Here is a 24712-nt window from a genome sequence, read left to right as displayed (position 1 = left end):
TGTGCAGCTCACACACATACAGAACACACTGGTGCAAGTCACACAGGTCCGGTTACAGCACACACCTGTGCAGCTCACACACATACAGCACACACTGGTGCAAGTCACACAGGCACAGCTCAGGCAGGTCCAGGTACAGCTCACACACATACGGCACACACTTGTACAGGTCACACAGGCAGGGCTCACACAGGTACAGCACTCACATGAGGGCCACAGGTCCCTGGAGGCAAAGATCAGCCTTTTTCCTTGGGAAAGAAAAGTGGCCAGCCCAGGTTCCTGATGTCAGTTTGTAGGGTTCCCTTGGGACTGTCAGGGCAGCACAGGTTTGAGGTGGGGGCAGCTTGGGTCTGCGACACATCCTCGATCGTTTGGATTTTTGGAGGCAGCCGGCCACGGTACCCACAGGTGCTGCAGGAACCACAGCCTCATCCCACTCTGTACCCATTTCCATTGTAGCAGGTGGAAATGCAGACGTCCCCTCCAGACTGGCTAAAGTAATTTATTAAATATGTGCAAGAAAAATAATTTACATTCAACACAAGCGACTCGTTTTCTTGATAAAATCTCCCGTATTTCAATATGTGATTTGCTCATCCAGCACTTCAGAACATGCAATCACTATAAATTGCTCTCTTGGGGTAGTGGAACACCAAAAGGTCTTTTGGGATGAGATCAACTCCTGCACGCATGGAGAGGGGCTGCTCTGGAATAATCTCTGCAGTGACACATGAAAACACCTCAGCTGACACTCAAGGCACAGCTCAAATGCACAGAGATCACACAGAAACCAGCCCTGAGCTCAGGACCACACTCTTTCCTTGCTTTCCTACTGAGGCCCCATTGTTGCCAAATCCAGGTTCCAGTCCAGCACTTTGCAGACTTCTTTCACTGCCCAGACCTGCACCTGTGCAATGGATTTCCTCGGGAATATTTTGCTCAAGACTTGGTGGCACAGCACCAGACCTCATGGTGTTTTTCAGTCCAGTGTTTATTTTGCCACTGCAGCAAACCCAGGTTGTTAATTAAGGAGCAACCGTGGTAAATCCACCTTTAAACATGACACTGGTAGCACTACTGTACTCCAAAAGGGTCCTTTCACATTCTAAAAAATTTCTCTTTTATCACCACTAAGTTATTTCCTTATTGTACCACAGAGTAGTTTTCACCCTTACACCTCTGAGCAAGGTCAATGGTTATTTTGAGATATTTATTATTTATTCAGTATACAGAATCAGGCTCTCAAATAGGAACCCATGTCACTAAAGACAAAATAAAAATACCTATATATATTTATGTTCTTAATACGTGTGTAAATACTGAAATATGTATTTGGAAGAGTTAGAGAAACAATTTATACAAAAAATTTTGAAATCCAAGCACACTGATCTACCTGGAAAATCCATAAGCTGGTAGGCAGGCTGCAGGCAAACTAGAAAAACTATATTACAAAATCAGCTCTATATACAAAACAACACCACAAAGTCACTCCATGGGAGCAAAAACCCCCAAATTTCCCCTCATATTATCATGACCACTCGTTTCCCTGCCCATGGTACCAATTCCACATTGGAAAGCAACAGCTTTCCAATGTTACAGGTAGAGATGTAAGAATGGCTGCTTTGGTACAAAGCTTCATGCCTTGGGTCTTAATAGACTTTGTCTCCCTGAAGCTGTTCAAGACTCATGCTCCAGTCTGTGGCTGGTTATTTTAATCAACATCTAACTACAGGAGCTCAGTATTTGAGCTGAAAGTGCACTAAAGCAGGCAAAAAGGTCTAAATTTACTAATTCAAGCTCTTCAGGGCCCAAGCAAGATTATTTTTTCATTTCAAACTAAACCCTCCAAGTCTGTATCCCCAAGAAATGGCCCAGAAAGTGGGGCCATTTCTGGGCCATTTCTTGGGGATACAGACTTGGAGGGTTTACTTTAACCCTCCTGCCAAGCGGGCTCCTAAGGCACTTGGTGCACAGTGAGAGAGGCCACAATGTCCTGTCACCTCCTGCACAGTGGCACAACACAGGAAAGCATCCAGCCAGCCCTCTGGCTTTTCCATTGGTGCAAATTCCTGGGGTTGAGCAGTGCTTTGAGTACAGCTCTGCTGCTTTTAGAACCCTAAATCTGACACACACACAAGGCCAGGCTTCCCCCATATCTGGCTCCTGCTCCTCGAGCACCTCAGGGGACCCAGGGAAGAGACTTTTCTCCCCTGACATAATTGATGTCTTTGAACCCATTAAATTACAGACATGGGATTGGAAAGGAGAGCACAGTTATCTGTCAAAATAATGGTTTTGTCCCAGAACATTTGGTATTTCCAACATGAGCATTCCTAGCAAAGCAAAGCCCAGTGCTGCAGTGACAGCAATGCCATGGGGACCACACCAGGCACTGCTCAAGGCTAAAAACAACCCACATGAAAGATGATACAACATTGCCCACAATTTTAAAATAGCTCTGAACAGCCATGTGCCCAGTTATTCAGACAAAGGAAGAAATTCTTGTCCTCTCATCGCTTTGAGTATGTTTTGCCAGTACTTTTATTTGGGCCCCCTCGAGTTCTGATCTTGCTTTCTATTGAAGGAGGTTGAAACCTTGCTCCTGAAGGACCTGGTCTCCTTAAATAGTGGCCAACTACTTTGGCTGCAAAGAGAAAAATAGAGATCATTATTGCAAGCACATCTAGTCCCAGGAGTGAATTTAATCCACAGTTTTGATTCCCAAGATCTGTTAAGTCTGAATGACAAGCAACCAGCAGCTGGCAGGCACTGAGCCTCAGCATGCCCCACACCAGCAGTGCTCAGACTGAATGGTCAGGGCTCCTTTCCTACCTCTAGGAAATAGCTCTGGAATCAGAGCTTATCCAGGCAGGATTTGCTTCTGTTTCCAAATTCTAAGCAGCAACAAACTAACTAACTATGGTATGTCATTAGCCAGTACAAACAGCAAAGCTGAGGATGGACAGACAGGACTGTGGATCCAGTTTAACAACAGAAAGTGCTGAGTTTAACCCCTATGGTTCACTTAGGTCAGCTGGAATGGGCAATTCCACAGCTCCTTCCAGGAACCTGGAATAGTGACATGCAGATATGAGCAGAGCACAGCTGAGAGCAGGTGAACTCTGAACATGCAGCTGACTAAAAATCTCCTAAGAGCCTGAAGGAGGAAAGGCTTAAATGTTACTGGCCAAAAGTTCTGGTGCTGCAGGCAGTTTGTTTAACTTCTGTGTTCTGGAAATAAAAGGATTTTCCATGTTCTTCATAAAGGCAACTGTTGAAAAAAACACCACCTGACATCATCAATGTCTCTTTGATGGTGAAAAAGCTGAACAATGATAAATCTGTCAGGTTCCTGAGTCTGGACTGGAAAGGAAAAGCAGTGCACAGCACTCACTGTTCAGTTCACCCTGTAATTAGGATCAGATTAGCAACCTTTGACCGGACACTAAAAGCTAAATCAGGTTCTGGTTCCCTGTGTCAGCATTCAGGAGCTTTCCAGAACACTGTTCAGCTGATTGTTCTATTAATGGTCATCCTGCTCTGCAGAAAAAATCCCTGAACTGATCAACTTATCAAATCCGCCAGTTTTCCCCACCAGCTGAGCTCATGTCCTCCTTTGAACACGACTGTTATTGCATGATTTTGGGAATTTGCTCCCCAAGCACACTGCTCCAGCACAAGAACTGTCACTTAGCTCAACCAAATGCAAACCACGAGTTGCAGAGACCCAGCTCTTGGGGATGTAACACTTTCCTTAAGCAAAGGCAACACAGTAAAAAGTACAAACATTACTATCATTAACTGATGTCTTACCAGGCTGCACCAGAATGGTTTTGTTCAGGGGGGATATCCTCTGCTGGTTCATTTTGCAGCCATCTCTGTTCATCAGGTGAGATCTCCAGGCCTGAAGTCAATTACAAAGCAATGACAAAAATTAGCCAATGTCACATGGGCAAAACTATAATTGTGTACAGACTTTATATAAACAGCACTTTTATCTGCTTTTTCAAAGTATGAGCACCTTGCTATGAAATAGAAATTAATATCTCCATTATTTTAATATATCTTGAAAGGTCCATCACATTAAAACAACCCATAACAACATCTGCCCAATGTGAAGGGTGGCCTCACCTCTTCTCCAGGAGGAAAGTTCTCATGGCACAAAGGACAGTGGTTTGCCACATTTTCTGGTTTGGCAGCTGAAATTGTTTGAAAAAGAATGTAAGAATTGCAAAGAGAGGCTAATTTCAGACACAAGAAGAGAATTTACATAGCAAGCAGCATAAAACTACCCCATGTCTAACCCAGTTTCTGCCCCGTTACCATTAACTGCTGCCAAAGAAGTCCTGTGTTTAATCATCTTCATCAAAACATGATCAAAAGGAATCTCAGAGCCCAGAATCACATGGATTGGAAGGAACCTTAAAGAACATCCATTCCCCCTTGTCCTGTCACTCCAGGCCCTTCTAAAGCCCTTCAGCTCCTCCTGGAAGGCCACAATGAGGTTACTCCAAAGCCTCTTCTTCTCCAGGCAATCCCAACTCTCTTGGCCTTTCCCCACAGCAGAGGTGACCCATCCCTCTGATCAACTTGGTGCCTCCTCTGAACTCACTCCAACAGGGCCATGTCCCTTCTGGGCTGGGATAATGTTTAATCTACAGGGATATGGAAGAGACTTTCCAGTCTTCTCACTCACCCTCCCAACACACATTCACAGAGGCCAAGCACCAGAAAAGTCAGGCATTTATCTCAAATCTTTTCCCTCCTGAGGATTTACTTACATCCCTAAATCCGAAACACAAGCAGCCTGACTTGCCAAAGATCCCTGGTGTTTGAAAGTGTGAGCATCTGATGTTCCACCTTCCTGTCTGGAGCTACTCACGATTGCAAATCCTGCTCTTTGTGTGTCTGGGCAGCTCGTCCCTGGGCACGGCCTCTCTGCAGCGCGGGCACCTCCCAAAGCTGTCCCTTTTGTCACAGTCGGTCAGCAGGTGCTCCGTCAGGCTGGCAATCTCCAGCATCTGCAACACAGCCAGCAAGCTTTGTGCTGAGCAAACACAGATGGCATTCAGCAGTTCAGCCTCAGCTACCAAAATGAGAAAAGGAAAATTCAGTTTCAGACCACTTATTAACTCATTTTCTCTTGCTGCTCTTTTCCGAAAGCACTACCCAAATCACACGGGTGTGTTCAGAATTCACCTGCCCAAGTGTTAAATATCTCGCAGTGCCTCTAAACCAGACTAACAACAGTCCATGTCTTAGCAGCTCTGGGAAGTTCAGTCTGACCTGTCTGCAGTGCTCACATCGGGTTAACATGGGGCAGTGCTTCCAGTAATGCAGATCCAACCCTTCCTCAGTGAAGGACTCGTTCCTTTCACCACAAAAAATACACAAGCTGGGAAAAAAATACAAACATCAGTGACATCAGAGAGAAACAGATGAGCCCTGTTCCTTCTGTTCCAAGCTGTTCTCAAACACACTCAGTATCTTGGACAGTTTCTTTTCCCTCTGTAAAGCTGAGATTAGGATAGGGCATGTACTGGCTTGTAATTTAGGGTAAATACTACTATAGAGCATTGTTTTCTTAGAGAATGATTAATTCTACAGAAGTTCTGAGAGCACCTCATCAAAACTGGCTTTCCTGGCTCCAGAATTTCCAAGGGCTTCTTCTATGCCCTCCCCCTACAACACCCAGCAAAGCCCCACCATATTTTTCCCCTATTTCACACTGCAATCTGAACATTAAACTGTGGCTATTTCTTATCTCACAAGCAAATACTCAGAAAAAAAAAAAGTATAGAGTCACACTATCCAAGAACTTCAAAAAAATAAAAAAAAAAAGCACCTATGATTGTCTGGTGATAATTCCAAATCTGTTAGAAGAGATTTTAGCCTTTATTGTTTCACTGCTGAAGGTATTAGCTTTGATCTACTGGAAAAATGTTATTACTGTTAGGAACTCACAGGTGACACCAAGGGCTTAAGGTCATTAGAGACTCATCTCACTTACTTATCCAGGTAATTTGCAACAGAGGAAAGTTCCTCCTGAATCTTTGCTGCTGCAGCTTCATATACCTGGTAACCTGTAAGGAGAGAACTATTAAACCAAGATCACCTTTTAATTAATGTATATTTCTTAACTCTTATTTGAAACTACCTACCTTGATTCTCTGTCTTCTGAAAATCAGATTCTTTCTCCTATCAAAGAAATTTAACTCAGAAATTTGCCTTCCAGAGAGAAAGGGAACACACTATATTCTGATTTCTGTTTGGAATTTAAAATTTAGAAGCAGAGCCAATGCACTACAACATTTGTGCTTCTGGTTCTAGGGCAAATCTCTTGTATTAAGGTATTATATTATAAAGGTATTATTGTTATATTATAAAGATATTATCTAATATATATTAAAAAGATATTCTATATTTTTGTATTATAAAGGTATTCTTGTTATATTATAATAAAGAATCCACATTTTTCACAATGTTAGGAGAAACAACACCCCAGATTTTAAGCTGGACTGCTGAGGAGAAAAGTCACTCAGGGTATGTCTAGAGTTTCTCACTCTTTAATAAGACAACACCAATGCTCATTATCTAAGTCCACAATATCCAAGGAGCAAAGGATTAAAACAACCTTAAACTGAAACATGGTCACCTCTTCAGCTTCCACCTCTGCTTGTAACTCTAACTTCAGAGCTGCTGGGTGGCCTTTTAGAACTTTCATTTCTTCCTTTGTCTGTTTCTCTGCTTCTGTTGCTGATTTTCTCTGTGCCTGGCAGGAAATATTCTGTCAGTTCCAAAAGCTTTGGAACCATCCCTCATACACAAAAGACTGCAAAACACATCAGCACAGAACTCATGGTCGATGCAGGACAGGAAATGTCCTGCTTGGTTAAGTGATGGGTGTGATACAGTGACACCTCTCTCTTCCCAAATTCCTCTGCACTACCTGAAAGGAACACTTGACACAGCCTTTGAGCTTACTGTTCCCAAGGATTGACAGCAGAAAATAGCTTTTGTGCATTTTCCAAACTGCTTGTCCATCTCAGTATTCCTTGCTGGCTTTACTCCCAGGAGTGAGTACAGGGAATACACTCAGCTATCCACGCTAGGGAACATTAACCACACACCTGAAGTGAGACAGAGGCCCATGGGGGAGTCTTGTCTTTCCCCACAGGAGGAATAAACTCTATGGTGCAATGCCCTTGGGAATTGGGCTGGGGGGAGGGAGTCCATGGGATACTACACTCTGCTACCCATGCACTGTCCAATCCAGCCATGAAATCAGGACAGCACTCAGCCAAACGCCCTGTCTGAAGTGGCCCTGTACGTTCTGCCTCATGACATACCCTCACTTCAGCTTCAGAAGATTTCCCATCGATTTTGGCAAACCCCTCAAAGAGAGTTTTGTAGCGCACGGTCCTGCGGGCGCCGGCGTCGTCCAGCGGGAGATATTCCAGCACGGCTGCCCTGTGCTCCCTGTACATGGCAAAGATGATCCGCAGCACCACCTCACGCACCTCGTGAGCCCTGTGCTCCAGAGCTCCCGTGGCAAACTGGAAATAATGATTAAAGAAATATTTCTCTCTTTTCTCACATTATTGATTTATTAGTCCAAGACTCCCCCGCAGCAGGAGAAATCTTCCTACAAGACAGATTTTTGCAAGCTCTTTTTAACTCATTGGTTCTTTTTTCCAGATATTAAGATCTTGCTTCATAGAATCCCAGAACGGTTTGGGTTGAAAGGGATCTTAAAGCTCATCTCATTCCACCCCATACCATGGGCAGGGACACTTCCTACCTGGACCAGGTTGCTCCAAACCCTGTCCAACCTGGACTAAAATTACCAGCACTATTGATCAGGGGAATATACCTCTCCAGGAATTCTCAAGCACTCAAAAAAGCCAGGCAAGGCCCAAGAAAACCATCAGAAAATCCTCCACGTGCTTTAACCTTGACCTCTTACCTTCATGACATTGTTGATGGTAAACCCAGAGTTTTCAGTCCCCATGGCCCCCAAGAGAGATTCCACCAGTTCCACGTGACTCATTGCCAGGTGCGTTGGGGAGTTTGGTTTTAATGTTTTAACCAGGTGCACTGGAATAATCTGGAGAGGTTTTACTTCAGGGCACAGTGCCATTTCCTAGAAACACACAGAGTCACTGAGCACAAAAAAAGGACAATTACCTGTGTCTGCAAAGCAGAGTTTTCTCATCTCTGTAGGTCACTTGCAGCAAAGAACACAAGAGTCACACCTGCAGCAGCAGCAGGTACCCCCAGACTGCTCCAGGTGACCCTGATTTGGGAGGGGGTTGGACTGGATGATCTTAAGAGCCCTTCCAACCCCATATATTCTGTGATAAGTTGTGATAAGATTCTGTGATAAGCTGTAACACTTCACAGCAGCCAACCCTGGTCTCACAGTCCATTCTCATCAGGTGTTTCTCACCTATGAGCTCCCTAATTTGAAGGGAAACACCCACCTGGATGAAGGTTGAAGCCAGAAGGCGAAGACGGGATGAAGAGTCTCCTGTTCTAGAAAGCAAATGTGGCAGGGTTGTTTCCACACAATGAGAAGTTTCTAGCTTTCCTAGTTTGTGTTTAGGTATATATTGGATAATGATCATTTTTAGAAGTTTCAGGGAAGCCTGAAAAACCTAAGTTAAAAAGGAAAAAGGAAACACTGAGCAAAATTACCACAGAGCCCCCTGTTTTCAGACAGTACAGTAAGATCTGCTCTTAATCTGGAATTACAGGAACACCCTTAATAGAAGCTACTTCAGACAACTGTTTTGCAGAAAACCTGTTGCTAGGACATAGGTGAAAGGTTTAGAAATTGTTTCATAAAGAGTACCAAATTAATTTTCTTCTTTTCTTCTTCTTGTTTAAGGTTTATTTGATACCCAAGTGTCCTTCAGCTAAGTGTAGTACTTTGAGCTGGAAATTAGAAGTTACTTCGTTGCTGTATTTCAGATTTAACAAAGAAAAAGGATCAACCTCACTGCACATTTACTGCATCAGCTCATGGCTCAGCCCAGGGCAGTTTTCTCCATCTGTTCAATGCCAGACATTGCCCAGTTGTTTTGGGTGTTTTGGTTTTGGATTTATTCAACAGTAGCTTTATAAACTATTTGTTCAAAGTATCCTAACCCCATGGTTCTGCAATTTTGGCTGCCAGTTCTCCACTGGAGCATCAAACTTATCCCAACTTACTGAAGATACAGTGTCTTTTATAGCCCTCCTCACAAGGAAAACAGCAGCCCTCAGCATGTTCCTTAAATCCTCCTTTGGAGTGTCCACTGACACTTCCATCAGCTTCTTGTACACAGTCAGTAAAGCGTCTTCTCGACACGACCACGTTCTGGAATACGCTCCTGAAACCTGAGAACAGAACAATCTATCTCTTAAAAGGTCCCTACAGATATTTCAATACATATTTAACATTTTTATAGAGAACCAGCCTCAAAAGAATGTATGAACTGAAGCGTGAAGTCCCCAGGTGTTCCCCATAGGAACCTGGCTTTATTAAAAGCACACATTTTGAAATTAAATGAGTGAAATGGGATTAAGAGGTCTGGCTCATGCAGCCCTTCCAGGCAGAGTGAGGGTTTCTCTCCCTGCAAAACAGACAGTGGCAAGTTATGGGTGATCTGGGTCCATACCCTAAAGCAGTCTGCTGGATCCTGTCTGTTTATCAGCACATCATGTGTTGACAAATGATCGACCATCAAAGCTACAGATTGGCAGAAATGCTGTAAACAGGCATCCATAGAGCCAAGGTCAAATTTTAAGCTCAGATTTCAAAATAGCAGCTCTGAACACATAAAAATCCTCTCAACACAGAGCACAATAACCCACGGGTTTGTTTTACTGGGTTTTGGGTTTATTTTACTGGTTTTTACCAATGTCTCTCCAAAAACTTCCACAACAGGGCTGGCTTCCTTCAGTGCCTTCTCCGTGAGTTGTTCAGGCTCCCCAGTATTGCCAGTCCTTGGAGTATCACCCACATCCTCTTCAGTCACCTCTGGCTCAACATAGGCAACAGCTTCATCCACCTGCTTGCAGATGGCTGGGAGAGGTCTCTCATCATAAGGTAAAATTTCAACCTAGCAGAAAAGATAATATTTGCTGTTCTGGAAATGACTCAGATGTGAAGTGGCTTTATCACTAATTGGATTCACCTCAGTGCAATTTTCTCACATCAAAGCAGCATCACACCCCAGTTAACCATGACAATAACCACATTATTTGGAAGGTTGGACATCAGATTGTTTGCTTTGACAGGTTTGTGTAGTAACAGAGGGAACACTACTCACATTTTCCTTGGAGCTTGTGGGCTGAGTCCGAGGAGAAAGAGGGGACTGGTAGGGAACAACAGGCTCAGAAGAAGTGGGATCCATCAACTGCTCTTCCAGCACAGGCTCTGCCCTCAGGGGCTCTCCTTGGGGTGGGTCTGCAGGCTCAGGAGGGGAGCTCTGGGGGCTCTCAGTGCCACTCACAGATCCCAAAGCCAACTCAGGTGGCTTTCGGATCTGAGAAAGGGAAGAAGATTTTTACAGCAAGGCTAAAAATGTGCTAAAATCAGTCAGTACAGGTACAACTCTGTCAACAGGCTTCTGGTGATTTCAAGTAAACACTGAACCTGGCTCACAGGTGTGTCATCATTCCCACTGGATGCAGCTTTATGAAACAGTCAGAAAATAATTCTGTGTGGGTGCATGTATGGAGAGATTATAAAACTTCCTCTTCTGAGCACATTACATAACTGTATGGATATAAAAAAAATCACACAGATTCTGTATGGTTAGCCTTGATACCACCCTAAGCCTCCTCCACCCCTCCAAAATATGAGAAAGTACCTTATTCATCTGCATCAGCTAGTCTTGAAATTATGCAAAACATTCAGGATTCTAATGCCATTTTCTTGGGACCTCAACAGTTTGATGGGATTTATGGAGAACTAAGCATGTTCATAAAGCACCACACTGAGAGTCTTAGGTTGGAGAAATCCCCAATCCAAAGAGAAAACTGAAAAGCTTTAGTAAATCTCAGAATTTCTATTAACCTGTGAATGAAGTTTGGTTGCTCTGCCATTTCTACTTAGAACACCCTCCTGAGTTTGGACTAACAGCACCCACCAGCAGCTGTGCATCCAGGAGATCGTGCAGCTCCAGCTGCTGGTACACCTTCAGCCTGTACTCATCCATCTGCTCCTTCTTTTTCTTGGCAAGGTCATAATCCTCCTTCTCTACCGCGTAACGCTTCTCCACCTCGTACCGACCGAGTCGCTCGCCCACCTAGGATTGGTACAAATCACCTTGGAATCATCTCACTGAGCACTTCTTGGAATCACTTTACTGAACACTTCTTGAAATCACCCTACTCTATTTGTTTCATTGCTTCCAGCCAAATTATTCAATCAAGCTATCTGATTTTAAAATTATTCTTTTGGGAAATATATCAAAAATCATTACTATTCCACACAAACAACAAGGCCCTGATGGGCCACTGGAGCTGTGCTCCACTTAGGTGTCAAAGATCTTCCAACAACACCTTCTGCAGGTCTGCAATGGCCTGTTTGAGCTTCTTGGCCTGGTCGTAGCACTCGAGACGCACAGCTTCCCTCTTCTTCTCATCCAGCCTCCGGATGATCTGAGCCACTTCTGGGTCCTGGTACATGTCAAAGGCCAAATCATCCAGAGGTGAAATGGAGTCACGTTTCCTGAAGGCACAAAATGAATAAAGTAAACCACAATAAGGCAGGCTTCTCTTTTCATTACCAAGGAATTAACAAAGCACAGAGATCAACAACTGCTTTACACCAAGCAGAGGTTTTGCCAGGGTATACACAAAGAACAAACTCACCCAAGGTAAGTTCCATCTAAGGCAGGGTCATCCAATTTAATTCCCAAGTAGTGATCTATCAGCTTCTCTCTGGAGGGCTTTGGAAGGGTGGAAAAAATAAATCTTAATGCACGTTCACCAACAACAGGTGTGTGTTCAAGAGAGAATTCTGACTTGCTACAACCAACATCAGCTCTGCAACACAGAGCACTTATGTTTGGGGCATATTGAAGCAAGAGAACCTCAAGATGCTGAAAGTGAAAATGTCCCAACTAATTATATTTTAATTTTTGTATTCCCGTATTAGGCTCAACTTTCTTGCTTCAAGAGAACATTATAAATAAACTAATGCAACACAGCCCTGCTGAAGAACTGGCACAAGAAAGGTTCATCCCATTACTCCAAAAACCTGTACTTGAAGAAATGGAGCATCAGTAAAAGGACAGGGATGCTTTGAACTTACACTGCTCATGCTGTCAATGCCATAGTCTGCTGGATCCCCAATGATGTTCACAGCTACCAGGGCAACCTGCAGAAATTCACAGAAAATGGAAATTTATAAGCTCATTCCTCTTTTCTTGGAACAAAAACCCGGGCCTGTGGTCAGGAGGGTGATATGGAAGCAGAGAGAAGCACTGAGTGCTAAATGTGCCTCCTGCTCCATTGAAAATGTATCACCAAATCCACAACCCCGTTGTCTGAAACGAGTCCCAGCAGAACTGAGGCAGGTGTTTGTGTGCCTGCACCAAGGTGGCTGTGCAACATCTTCACTTAATGCCACAACAGGTCCAAAACACTCAGAGCCGCTTTGTGACCCCAAAGCTGTTCTCAGAGGGAGTTCCTTGTCCTCAACACAGACCCTGCTGTGGGGGCTAAACCTCAGCACAAACAAGAGTGACAGAATGAGCCCCTGACTTGTTTGTTCTGGATGAGGTGCATCCACCTGATCCCAACTCACTTCTAATCTGTTATTTGTGTTTTTTGCTTTAAAACAAACTAAAACACAGGAGCTTTCAACCAAGATTTTTTTTTCTTCTACAAATCAAGGGAGCAAATTTCTGTGTACTGCTCTTTACTATGGAAGTGTCACCTACGTTACCAGGTAAGGACTGCCAACTCACCTGCCCGTACAAGTTGTATTTGTTGACATAATTTTTATGGAAAATCAGCTTCAGGTACTGGCCAACTGCATCCAAGTATACAGATTTCAACTCCCGAGCTCTGAAATCAGTCTTCTCATTGTCTGAGAGAAGGACATAACTGGGAAGGAAAATGTAACACATGAGCAGAGGATACATCCAAACACACAGGTGGATTTCTGACCCACAGGTTTAAAACTCCCTCATAACTGAAACAACTGTGAAAGCTCCCTCATAACCTCACAACTGAAATAACTGTGTGCTGTCACTTGGCAAGGCAACTCAGTGGCATCTCCAGCTTTGTCACAGATCTACACAAGTCCAGGATCTCTCAGCTGCTCACACAGCATGACCACATCACACACAGACCACAGTGAGTATTATTTTCCCCTGAAGCTTTTCTGATTAAGACAATAAACTGATCCAGAACTTTCTGTCTCACCCAAGTCTCTGAAACCTCTCTGACTGATACGGAGCAAAATATTCAGGCAGGCTTTCACTGATGTAGAACTCAATTTTGCTTGCAATCATGTACTGGTGAGCGAGCAGCTGCAGCTTCCGGATCCGACACCTCTCCACCAGCTGCAGGGTGATTTCCTGGGGGTACTGACAGAGCCTGAAAGAGACACAGTTTCTGAATTCAATCATCATTTTAAAGTGGACTTCACTTCAAACCTGAGAGATGTTTAATTATGGAGCTTTCAAGTTGTTAATTGTAGGCCAATATTGTAAATGTTGTAAGAATCTCAAGAGTAGAGTGGAAACACTTTTCCCTTCCCTTTACTGCGTGCCTATCGTCAGGTGCCCCACACGTTTAGAATATGTGCTGAGTCAAATGGATTTTACATACTAAATTTTTCATACTAGCTTGCAAACTCCTAGACTGCCAAGAACAAAAACAGTTACCATTTTCATTTTCCAGGACTTTATTTAAATACAATGCAGTCCCTTTAAGTGTTAACCAAGATGCTTTTTTCCCCCAGGATGAGGATTCCATGGGATTAAAGTAACTTTTTTTTGCTTTATCAGATTGGTTTGGGATATTGTAAACTGCTCTGACCACACAGGACACATCTGCCACTCGTTTTAAACTTGGTGCTTCAGAAATTCAGTGCTCCAAGACCATCCCCTCACAGTACCTGGGCGAGCGCCACCCGTTCACTGTCGGTGCATGAACCATCAGCTCCCGGGCACTGAACCCATCCTCGTGTCCCGACGAACTGACCACCGTGAAACCAATCTTGTGTGGCATCCTGGGGAGATGAGCTGGTCACAGCCACCGCCTTCAAGCTTAAACTCATCCCTGGAAGGGTGACAAAAACCCACTGAGGCACTACAGTCAAAGAATTGCATCCTGAGGTCAGTCGAGTCAGTAGATGAGTGCAAATATACACTCCTTTTAATTAACATCGGCACCATAAATGTTCTTTAGGCACGGGTTTGATTAGTGCTGAGCAGAACGAGGATTTAGATCACTTGCAGAGCAATCTACCAATAAATTAAACCTGCTAATCGAAGACGGACATTGAAACTAAGAGTTCCAAATGCATACTGGAGCAACCTGTACCAAACCAGCAGCTGCTCCATGCTCTGGGCGTTGGAGTCAGGCGAACAAAAAGCAAAGCATAAGGCCAGTTTAGCATCTTTGGGAAAGCCACGCAACCCACCGCGGCTACTGCCGGGGACACAAGCACCGGGAGCACCGCTGCCCACCCCGGGCCGTGTTACGGCACCAACACCGGCCCCGTCCCTCCCTCCCCTCGCCGGCCCCATCCCCGCAGGAGGCGCAGGCCCGGAAGGGTCACGGCCGCACCGTTCCGGGAGGACAGCCATGACGGGCGGCGGACAAAGCACGCGGGGGCCTGGCGGGACCTGCGGGGATCCCCGGGGCGGAGGGAGAGCGGAGGGAAGCGCCGGGCCGGGCCCCACCTGGCTCAGCGCGGCGCCATCGCCGCTCTCATGGCAACGCGGCCCCGCCGCGCAGGCGCGACCGCCCCGCCGGCCCCGGGGCGCCTGCGCGGGGCGGCCCCGGCCCCGGTCCCGGCCCCGGCCCCGACACCGATCCTGATCCCGACGGGGAGCGGCACCGGCCCCGGCCTCAGCCTCAGCCCCGACCCCGGCGGGGAGCGGCACCGGCCCGGCCCGGCCATGGCGGAGCCGCTGCGGCCCTTCCGCCTGCGCGGGTGCGGCGGCCCGCAGAAGTTCGGGGTGGCGGCCGGGAGCCTGCGCGGGTTGCTGAGGAAGGGCTGCCGGCTGCTGCAGGTGCGGGGCGGACCGGGCTGCGGACGGTGCGGGACGGGCGGGGGGGCTGCCGGGTGCCGGAGGGACGGGACGATACGATACGATACCGGGCTGGGATGCTGCTTACAGATGCGGGGCGGATCTGGCGGTGCTGGACGGGACCGGGACTACCGGGTGCCGCAGCTCCGGGCCGGGGCTGGAGCTGCCCGCTGCGGTCGGGGCCGCCCGGAGCCGGGGTCCCGCCCGGAGCTCACCCGCCCGTGGGGCAGCTTCCCTTGGCAGGCAGCCGCCTCTGCCTCTACGAGGACGGCACGGAGCTGACCGAGAGCTACTTCCGAGCGCTGCCGCCGCAGACGGAGCTGGTGCTGCTGGGCCCCGGGGAGAGCTGGCGGGGCTGTGAGTGCGGGGCCGGGCGGGGGGCGCGGCGGCAGCGGCGGCCCCGGGGGCTCAGACGGTGCCGCCTCACCTGCCCCAGGTGCCAGCGACATCGAGCGGCTCCTGGCCGCGTTCTGCAGCCAGCAGGGCGCTGTGGTGGAGGCTGCGCGGAAGCTGCTGACGGACGAGCGGGCTCCCCACAGGCAGAAGCTGCTGGCGGATCTCATCCACAATCTGAGCGAAAACATCCTGGCCGAGGACAAGGAAGACGACAGGAAATGGTTTGAAGGTGCGTTTGTTGCTGTAGGAAGCTGCTAGGGGACTCCCAGGTCTTGCTCTGCTCTGAAAAGCTCTTATAGCAAAGTTTGGGAGCTCTTCTGGTTGGTGGGATTGGGGACTTGGTCAGGACTTTAGCTATCCCTTCCATGAGCACGTGTCTTTAGGTTTCTTTAAAGTACATACACATTTACTATCAGATAACAGTTTTTAAAAATGGTGTTCCCTATTGCTTTAATACAGATAGCTCTGAAATGCATTTTCCCCATTAATATAAATCTGCATTTATGATATTTTAATGATTTGCTAATAGTGTATGGATAACTTGCACATCTCTGCCAGCTAACCGTGCTTTATATTCTCTTTACACTCTGCAAGTTCCTTTCCCATTCCTAAGCCATTACTGCAGCTCTTCCCCAACAGTTCTGTTTTCCTTTCACAATCTCTTGGTGTTCCACAAATACAGAGTAACAAGAAATATATAACAATGCCAGCTACTTCTCTCTCAGCAGATGCTCTACAGCATCCTTTTAAGTGCTTGAGAGCAGGGTAGTTCTGAACCAGTAAAATAAAAATGGGAAAGCAAAAAACCTGTGCAACCTGAGTTAGTGGAAAGCCGGCATGAACTCCCAGCTGGGCAGGAGCTGTGCTGAGGTACAAAATAATCTCATTCCCTCCAGGGCTGGAGTCTCGGTTCAAGAACAAATCCAGCTACCTGCGGCATAGCTGTGAGAGCAGAATGCGGGGCTACATGAGAGAGGTAAAAGTTTCTGTTGAAGTAACTTTTGTCAAGCTATAACAGTAATTCTGTGGCTGCAGGAATATAAAGTACTTCTACGGTGTAATGTTGTGATTGTAGAAAAGAGCCTCAGGCTGCCACAGGAACCGAGGAGTGATTGCTGGGTTTCCCCCCTCTAGGTTAGTGGTTTTATTTCAAACGTTCATCCTGCAGCACGAGATGCCTACAGAGGGATAATCGACCTGATGGCAGATAAACTGAAATCTGTGAAGTACAACGGGTGCTACTTTGACAGAAGGGAGGAGGAGGAGGCAGCACGCCTGTGCACTGCAGAGGGCTGGTTCTCCTGTCAGGTACCTGCAGCCTTCCTGAAGAATCATGGATGGGTTTGAGTGGGAAGGGACCTTAAAGATCATCTCATTCCACCCCCACCATGGGTAGGGACACCTTCCACTAGCCCAGTTTGCTCCCAGCCCCTTCCAAGCTGGCCTTGGACACTTCCAGGGATCCAGGGGCAGCCACAGCTACTCTGGGCAACCTGTGCCAGGGCCTCCCCACCCTCACAGGGAAGGATTTCTTCTGTATACCTGACTTAAACTTCCCCTTTTTTCAGTTTGATCCCATTCCCCCCTCAACATCAGAGGAAAGAAACAGCTTCCTGGGTGCAGTGTCAGGCTGGGGGTGTGGGGTGCAGGATCTCTCTGGTTCGCTCACATGTGGCAGGACCACGCTGGGGTGACAAGTGTGACACCTTTCACAGGGACCTTTTGACAGAGATGACTGCCCGTGTAAGCATTCCATCAACCCCTACAGCAACAGGGAAAGCAGGATCCTCTTCAGCACCTGGAATCTCGATCACGTGTATGTACAAAGTGTTAGTCCAGACCTACCTGCTTTGTGGCCTTCAGCTTCACCAGAAAGGTTCAGGCTTAGTCCCTTCCCCCTGCTGTGCAATCAGCTCTGCTGTGAATATGTGGTGAGAAAAGGTGCTGGGATGCTGCAGCTGCTGTGAGAACAAAACCCCGAAGACAGATGAAACGCTGCCTCTCATTAGCTGCTTTGCTTCTGTGCAGATTTTCTGTGTATGGAAGCAAACCCCTCCTCACTGCACTATCTGTGTGAATTCTCCTCTCCAGCAAAACCCCCTCTGAACCATTTCAAATGCTGGTGTGAAGCAAACAAGATTTGCTAAACTAATTTCCTTGGGGGAAAAAAAATCGTATGCCTAGTTATGGAGAAAGAATTCCAGTTCTGCCTGGCTCTGAAAGGAAGATGGAGGCTTGATTATTCTGAAAAAAACTCCTGATGGCAATATTGTCTTCTCTTTTGTGTCCCCAAGAATTGAGAAGAAACGTGCTGTTGTCCCAGAACTGGCAGAAGCTGTCAAAACACGAGACGGGAGAGAAGTGAACTGGGAATACTTCTATCAGCTGCTGTTTACCCTGGATAATTTAAAACTCGTACATATTGCTTGCCATAAGAAAACCAATCATAACCTCAGCTGTGACAAAACCAGAATTTACAGAAAGAGGAAGCAAACCCATGAGATTTCCTAGTGCTGTCTCTGGAAGAGACCTGCTGCTTTTTTCAATCATGTCAGTCTGTTGTTTTTAAATAGCTCCAATTTCTTGAATAGGAACAATTTGAGAATCCCTGGCACAAGACTGGCTGGGTAACCCAACCAGAGCCTCACAAAGCACACTCCAATATCCCATTTAATTATCCTCTCCTGCCTTCCCATTCCTTACAAGCTTCCCTCAGCTCAAATCAAGTGTGATAAAGGTACAAAATGAGCCAGAGGCTGACTGTGATTCTGCCCTGTCATCTCTGGCCAGCGTTGGCCCAAAACTCACAGTACACAGAAACAAAACTTGGACAAAACATTTTTTCTACAAATCAACCTGCAGGGGCTCATAGACTCCTATTGCTCTGGAGATTAAGCCAAACAAAAGATTTAGGATCATGTTTTGTCTGTGCCTTTTGCAGGTAGCTTCAGGAGTATCAAAGGTTCAGCAGCAGAGCTGCCACCTCACCTGTGCCAAACTCCTGCCCTCATCCCCACCTGCCCCTTTGCCATTGCTTCAGACATGCATCTCCTACAAAGAAGAGCAAGGACATGGCTTTTTTTTCCTTTTTTCCCACATTTGTTTGCCATCTTCCCTGCTGATTTCCCTCTCCTTTCTAACACTTTCTGCCTCCAGCTTGAGCTTGTGTGACACACTACCAGAAAGGACAACTATAATGATCATGTTTACAGTAATGTTTACTCACTGCCTTGGAGAATATTGCTTTGGCAAAACATTTCCTACCTCAGGAAACAAATCAGGAATAGTTCAATTTTTTACTTGAATTTTTTTTTTTTTTTTAATACCAGTTGATAGCAAATGAACTTTTGGGATTGGCAATGTAAATCATGTGAACATTTTAAATAAAAAAATGCTCCCACATCTGTGTGTGTGTGACTACATGAAGCTGCATGAGACATTAATCAGGTGTGACAGAGCATGAAGGGTTTATGAACTGAGCACCAGCTACTTACTGCTTTGTAAATAACTAGGAAAAGCTCTATTTTTCCTCATATTGTTGGTCCTGGACCAGTTGATCCACATGAAATTGTGTGGAAATGATATTTCTGCCTGAGCCTCAAATTACTGGGTCTTGGAAGCTTTGCTACATAGAGCATTGATTTACTTTAAACAACAAACTCAGTCCCCTCCCAAACACTGCAATCTGAAAAGCAAGGAGGTGCATTTTTAACACAGGATTTCTAATTCCACTGCATTCAATCCTTCCAGCTTCCCTTCCTGCACTGTTTGACACTGGGGAGGGCAGAACTGGCAGGATTCTGGTGACAAACCCAGTGTCACCTGTGTGGCACGTGTCCCCCAAACTGAAAATGCATTTTGCAAGTGAAATGAATGCCTGTGTGTGAAACTGTGTTTGCTAGAAAGAGCCAGCAGCAAACAGCACTGAAGGAATGCTGGGAGGAGCTGCTGCAACACAGAGCTGGGCTGGAACTATGAATATGCAATTAAAGAAATCTGGATTTTTCCGTGTTACAGAATTAGAGTGAAAAGGAGCCAAGAAATATATTTGACAGAAACAATGCATCAGCTGGAGTGGAAATAGGAATGCATTACCATGCCATGCATATGCAATTTTGTTTGCCTTACAACTTTTGAATGTTTAACAAGCTCGAGCTGTAGAAATTAATATTTATTTAAACCATCTGCTGATAACATTTTCTCTCTATTTTTAGAAACATAGAAGGAGCTATAACAATAAATATCTAGAAGCTTATTGCATAATCACACTTTCAAAGAAATATTCCCACAAACACTGGGTGAATTAACAGTTCCTGGAATTGGCCGAGGTTGCTCCTTTTGTTTTTTTAAACATGCAGAGGTGGCTGCCCCGCAGCCTTAGCAATCTTCCTCTGTCCATCAAATCCAAGGGATGGTATTCGTTGTGTATCACCACCAAAGCATTTGTTTCCAAAATCCCTGCTGGAAACCAGTTGGAAATCGACAAAGGGCAACACTTAGAGCAGCAAGTGGAAGGAGGAGGCAGCACCACGGGGTGAGTCTTTGGGGAGCTGATGTGCAATGAAAACGTGCTGAACTCGCAGAGATGAGCACACTGAATCCATTCTGACATCCTGCATTTCATTTTGCCAGCAGAACTACATTTTAGAGGTTTAATTGGTCTTGGGTTAGGTGTAAACAACCCACAGAAGGAAGACCCTTGACCTTCTTTGTACCAGGGAGTCAGTTTGCTCTCCTTTATTACCTGGATGCCACAGACATTGCAGAATTAAAAGAAAAAGAACCTTGCTCCAGCATCCTTTTCTTGACTATTTTGGGAAAAAAAAAAAACCAAAAAACAGAGTGAAACCAAATACCTTCTCAAGACAGAGGCTCAAATTTACAAAAAAAGCCATAAGAACTTCTATATTCCCTGGTTTTTTTTCTTAAATATCAGTGCTAAAGTGCTAAATTATACTTTATTTCCAAATCACTGAAAATTCAGTATTTGCTCCAGATAATCACTGGAATACTGTATCTGCCAATTCCAGCAAAACAAACTCTCCCAGTTCTCTCCCTGAGAAAAGGCAAACAGATACCTCATGGTACTGACAGAGCCATTGCCATGTGGTCACAAAGAGAAAGAAGAAGGGTTTAATTTGTTTACAGTTTGTTGTTAGACATCATCCTCTTCCTCCTCCTCCTCTTCATCATCTTCCTTTGCAATGAAATGGAGCTTCCTGGCTTCTCTCCTGTTCCTCGTCACGCTCGGGAGCACAACTGCTGGGAGATGCTGGAGGGAAAAGATCAAATCAACAAGGAAAGTCTGTGGAGGCAGAACTCCTACCTCCACCAGCTCCCATCCTCCCTCAGCTGACACAGGAACCAACCCTGAGCTTGGCAGCAGCAGCACAGAGCTAAAGCTGTGGGGCTTTGGGGGGAGTCTGCCCAAACCAGATCCATGGGCAGAATCAGGGCTGGCATTCCTTCCACTGGTGTGAGGAGGATTGGCACAGGGTGAAGGGCTCCCTAAACAAATCCTCACTGCTCCCTAAATACCACAAGAAACACCTAAAAGATGGCAACATCACTTGCCCCAAAGTTATGCTTGTTAAAGGGATTCAAATGTAAAGCTCTGCCTCCGGGGTCAGTTCAAAACCTGAGGTAGACAGAAACCAGTTTCCATTCCAAACAATCCCAATGCACCAGGGCTGGAACGGGGTCATTTGTAAGATCCTTCCAACCCAAGCTGTTCTATGATTCTGTTAAGAACCAAAGACAAGCAAAAATCTATTTTGCCAAGAATACTGTCTCCATAATGTCATTATCAGTAAAACTACCTATCTCATGGAATTGGAATAAAAAGTCTAAATAAGAAGGATTTTACACCTGAAATTAATTTAGCTGGACGAGTAATTTCATCTCTGACAGAGAGTTTTACCTGGGGTACAGGGCCCAACAATACTAATCAAATTCACCACGAGTTTTGAGGCAAATTTTAAGCAGACCAGGGCTGAGTCTAAAGCAGGAAGAGACTCATCATCTCACCAGTTCCACATCTCCGAAGAACCGGTGCACTGGCATGGGCTGGTTGCTGTCCTCATCCGAGAGGCCGCTGCTGTGCTCCAGGAACATCGGCCTCCGCGGCAAATCCGCGTCCTCCGAGGTGGCCCCGTCAAAGCTCCCACAGCTGCTCTCCTCTTCACTGAACACGTGATAGTGGCGCAGATATCCACCCGTTTTTAACGGAGCACCGCCGGAATTCACTGCGTGTGGCTCCAGAGAAACACCGTGCTCCTTCTCCTGCTTCCCTTCTTCAGTCTCTGGAATGCTTTCATCATTTCCCTGTTGGGTTATACTGCTGTCTCTTGGATCTTCTGAACCTCCGTCCCCATCAGATGTTTTAGGTGTTTCCCCCAGTGCAGCAAGGGTTCCACTTTCACATGTGAGTCCCTCTAGTTCTGATTTTAGATTGCTTTCTTCATATTTCATCTTCTTTGCAGGTTGTCCTTCTGTAGCTTCATGTGATGAAGACTGTTAGAAAAAAACGACAAGATTGTAAGGCTCACTTGAAATAAAGAATAAAATAACCTCATCTCTTTAGTTGCAAAGCTAGCTTTGGAACAGAAGGGCTTCATCACACAAGTGGCATTTTGATCCAAACCTTCTAAGAAAAGTAATTAGTAGAAAGTGCAAGTGAAGAGAGGAAAAGAGGAGCAGACAGCTTACATAAACCACAATGTACAGTCCAGCAAGAGAAAAACACTTTGCTCAGAGAATAAACTAGCACCGTAAGAGGTCAATCACCATGTTCTTATTTTCTTAAGGATGATGCCAATGGGAATTACTATGCCAGGCCTGTCATCACCCGGCACGGCAAGCGGCTAAATCTGCTCTGTGTTTCTGCACTGGCAAAAACAACGTCGCGGGAGGAGCGTGAACAGCGATAAATTTCTTTCAATTCTCCTGATAATTCCCACATGATGATGCTCAGATCGTAGCTGTTAATAATCACCCGCGATCCCCCCGGGGCCGCGCGGCCTTTCCCTCCCCCACCATCCCACCCGGCCCCGTCCCTCCTACCGGGCTCGCCGTGTCGGCTGTTTCCCCCGCGGGCTGCGCGGGGTCGGCTGCCGGGGCCGTCTCCGCGGAGCGCCGGGCCCGGTGCCGTGGCCGTGGCCGGGCCGGGCGAGCGGGGCCGCGGCTGTCCGAGCGCCGCCGGCCCCGCGCCGCGCCGCCCGCCGCCATCTTGGGCCGCGCGCGGGCCCGCGCTCGCCATCTTGTGGAGCTCCGTGAGGGAACCGCGGGGCGAGCGCGGGCTCCGGGCACCGGCAAAGGGCTCCGGGCACCGGGCACCGGCAAAGGGCTCCGGGCACCGGGCACCGGCAAAGGGCTCTGGGCCAAGGGCTCCGGGCACCGGCAAAGGGCTCCGGGCACCAGGCACCGGCAAAGGCCTCCGGGCACAGACAAAGGCCTCCGGGCACCGGCAAAGGGCTCCGGTCTCTGGGCACCGGGCAAAGGGCTCCGGGCACCGGCAAAGGGCTCCTGGCACCGGGCACCGGCAAAGGGCTCCTGGCACCGGGCACCGGCAAAGGGCTCTGGGCCAAGGGCTCCGGGCACCGGCAAAGGGCTCCGGGCACCGGCAAAGGGCACCGGGCACCGGCAAAGGGCTCCGAGCACCGGGCATCGGCAAAGGGCTCTGGGCCAGGGGATCCGGGCACTGGGCGAACGGCTCCGGGCAAAGGGCAGCCTCATCCCAGCCAGTGATGGTGGGGAGCCCACGGCCCTCACACACCGCAGCCCCTCACACAGCAGCCCCTAGCTTGGACCAGAGACAGCATCGCCTTAGAGGAAGCTTTGGCAAAGTGAGGACAAAGCAGCTCGTCACAGGTCGCACAATGGGGTGGGTTGGAAGCAACCTTGAAGATCATCCAGTCCCACCCCCTGCCCTAGGCAGGGACACCTTCCACTATCCTGGGGTGCTCCAAGACCTGTCCAACCTGGCCTTGAGCACTTACAGGGATGGGGCAGCCACAGCTTTTCTGGGCAACCTGTGCTGAGGCCTCCCCACCCTGACAGCCAAGAATTTCTTCTCAATATCTAATCTAAACCTACTCTCTATCAGTTTAAACCCATTCCTCCTTGTCCTGTCGCTACATGCTCTGGTAAATAGTCTTGCAGCGTCTTTCCTATAAGTTCCCTTCAAGCATTGGAAGGCTGCAATTACAGTTTCTGAAGGGAACTTACTGACCTCCCTCCCAGCTGCTGCTTGGGGAAAAACCCAGCCCCATCCTGCCTGGGAGCTGTGTAGCTTATAAACATTTGAAATCGTTTGCTTCCCATTGTGTCTCGCTCTGGAGCAGCGCTCGCTCCCATTCAAGACGTGGTCGAAGAGTTATTATTCAGATGTGCTTCTCTCTGCTTTCCACAGCCCTCAGGGAACAAATTATGTCAGTAACTCAAATCCCTCTTTAACTTCAAGGACTCTGAGGGTAGCAGATGAATTTCTGTGTAGTAAAGCACCCAGATTTAAGTACGTAATTATCCTGTCTGATGTTCCTGGGGAAGGTGCTGCGGGGAGCGATGGCAGGTACCGGTGCCCTGACGGCCACGTCCCCACGATGGGGCCCGCGGGCTCCATCCGTCACATTAAACACAGCTCCTTCTTCACTTAATTCAGTGCTTTGGGGATGCTGTGGGGATTTTTATAATTCTGTCCATCTGAGGGCACAGGAGCTTGTTTCTTTATAGCAGCCTTTAATGTTCTTGCTCATTGCAGAGTTGTCTCAATGGTACCTGTGCTCCTCCATCCAACTTGGCTGATTAAATGCTTGTCCGTTCAGCCTGGCCTTAAAAAACAGAAGCAACAATTTAAATCGCAGAAATAAGTAGCAAGACTGTACCTATGGGGATATTCAAGAAATACATTTTTTCTCAAAAGTATAAAATCCCCCCGTTAAACCATGCAGGTTTGGAGACTTGCCTGCACGTTGTGCAATTTCCCTTGGTGCTCAGGGTCCGTCTATGCTTTGTTCTCCGGGTGAGATAATTCATATTCTTCTCCAAAACCTCCT

The 24712-nt window shown here is 47.0% G+C and overlaps 3 protein-coding genes across 7 annotated transcripts; 1 reads left to right on the top strand and 2 right to left on the bottom strand.

Annotated features, from left to right (window-relative positions):
• Nucleotides 1-484: 484 nt before the first annotated feature.
• Nucleotides 485-15374, bottom strand: CEP104 (centrosomal protein 104). Of its 5 annotated transcripts, XR_008434550.1 has the most exons (23): nucleotides 14913-14984; nucleotides 14123-14286; nucleotides 13426-13599; nucleotides 12966-13104; nucleotides 12308-12373; nucleotides 11866-11942; nucleotides 11554-11722; nucleotides 11139-11297; nucleotides 10317-10532; nucleotides 9903-10106; nucleotides 9214-9381; nucleotides 8484-8657; nucleotides 7967-8143; nucleotides 7350-7556; nucleotides 6635-6772; nucleotides 6162-6198; nucleotides 6011-6083; nucleotides 5287-5395; nucleotides 4883-5021; nucleotides 4132-4199; nucleotides 3814-3904; nucleotides 1930-2644; nucleotides 485-1836 (listed from the first exon to the last, which is right to left on the bottom strand). XR_008434550.1 is itself a non-coding variant. In XM_053962653.1 (22 exons), exons 2-22 carry the CDS (start codon nucleotides 14233-14235, stop codon nucleotides 2511-2513), a joined length of 2832 nt encoding a protein of 943 aa, XP_053818628.1. In that variant the 5' UTR covers nucleotides 14236-14286; nucleotides 15352-15374; the 3' UTR covers nucleotides 485-2510. The 5 variants fall into 5 exon arrangements, 3 of the variants coding, with proteins under 3 accessions (XP_053818628.1, XP_053818627.1, XP_053818629.1); XM_053962653.1 differs by lacking the exon at nucleotides 14913-14984 and adding an exon at nucleotides 15352-15374 and having other exon boundaries at nucleotides 485-2644; XM_053962652.1 differs by having other exon boundaries at nucleotides 485-2644.
• DFFB (DNA fragmentation factor subunit beta) lies at nucleotides 15022-19059 on the top strand. Its single transcript, XM_053962656.1, has 7 exons — nucleotides 15022-15245; nucleotides 15494-15620; nucleotides 15700-15888; nucleotides 16556-16635; nucleotides 16794-16967; nucleotides 17375-17475; nucleotides 17954-19059. The coding sequence occupies exons 1-7, from the start codon at nucleotides 15132-15134 to the stop codon at nucleotides 18168-18170; spliced, it is 1002 nt and encodes a 333-aa protein (XP_053818631.1). The 5' UTR covers nucleotides 15022-15131; the 3' UTR covers nucleotides 18171-19059.
• Nucleotides 19060-19678: 619 nt separating this feature from the next.
• Nucleotides 19679-22886, bottom strand: C22H1orf174 (chromosome 22 C1orf174 homolog). Its single transcript, XM_053962657.1, has 3 exons — nucleotides 22722-22886; nucleotides 21687-22172; nucleotides 19679-20931 (listed from the first exon to the last, which is right to left on the bottom strand). Exons 1-3 carry the CDS (start codon nucleotides 22884-22886, stop codon nucleotides 20815-20817), a joined length of 768 nt encoding a protein of 255 aa, XP_053818632.1. The 3' UTR covers nucleotides 19679-20814.
• Between the last annotated feature and the right edge of the window lie 1826 nt (nucleotides 22887-24712).

Source organism: Vidua chalybeata, chromosome 22 (assembly GCF_026979565.1).
Source record: "Vidua chalybeata isolate OUT-0048 chromosome 22, bVidCha1 merged haplotype, whole genome shotgun sequence".
Classification (NCBI taxonomy): Eukaryota; Metazoa; Chordata; class Aves; order Passeriformes; family Viduidae; genus Vidua; species Vidua chalybeata.
The sequence above is the reverse complement of the archived record's forward strand: the minus strand, read 5'-3'. Positions and strand labels throughout refer to the sequence as shown.

Bases quoted from the DNA above. Each gene is read 5' to 3' on its own strand.
- CEP104 (XM_053962653.1), bottom strand. From the start codon at position 14,235: ATGCCACACAAGATTGGTTTCACGGTGGTCAGTTCGTCGGGACACGAG. The intron at 7,557-7,966 runs GTAAGAGGTCAA...CATTATTTCCAG, and splicing joins CCATCAACAATGTCATGAAG to TTTGCCACGGGAGCTCTGGA. The intron at 6,084-6,161 runs GTAGGTAGTTTC...CTCTCCTTACAG, and splicing joins TCAGAAGACAGAGAATCAAG to GTTACCAGGTATATGAAGCT.
- DFFB (XM_053962656.1), top strand. From the start codon at position 15,132: ATGGCGGAGCCGCTGCGGCCCTTCCGCCTGCGCGGGTGCGGCGGCCCG. The intron at 15,246-15,493 runs GTGCGGGGCGGA...CCCGTGGGGCAG, and splicing joins AGGGCTGCCGGCTGCTGCAG to CTTCCCTTGGCAGGCAGCCG. The intron at 15,889-16,555 runs GTGCGTTTGTTG...CATTCCCTCCAG, and splicing joins CGACAGGAAATGGTTTGAAG to GGCTGGAGTCTCGGTTCAAG.
- C22H1orf174 (XM_053962657.1), bottom strand. From the start codon at position 22,886: ATGGCGGCGGGCGGCGCGGCGCGGGGCCGGCGGCGCTCGGACAGCCGC. The intron at 22,173-22,721 runs GTAGGAGGGACG...TTTTTCTAACAG, and splicing joins CAGCCGACACGGCGAGCCCG to TCTTCATCACATGAAGCTAC. The intron at 20,932-21,686 runs GTGAGATGATGA...TTTTCCCTCCAG, and splicing joins TCTTCGGAGATGTGGAACTG to CATCTCCCAGCAGTTGTGCT.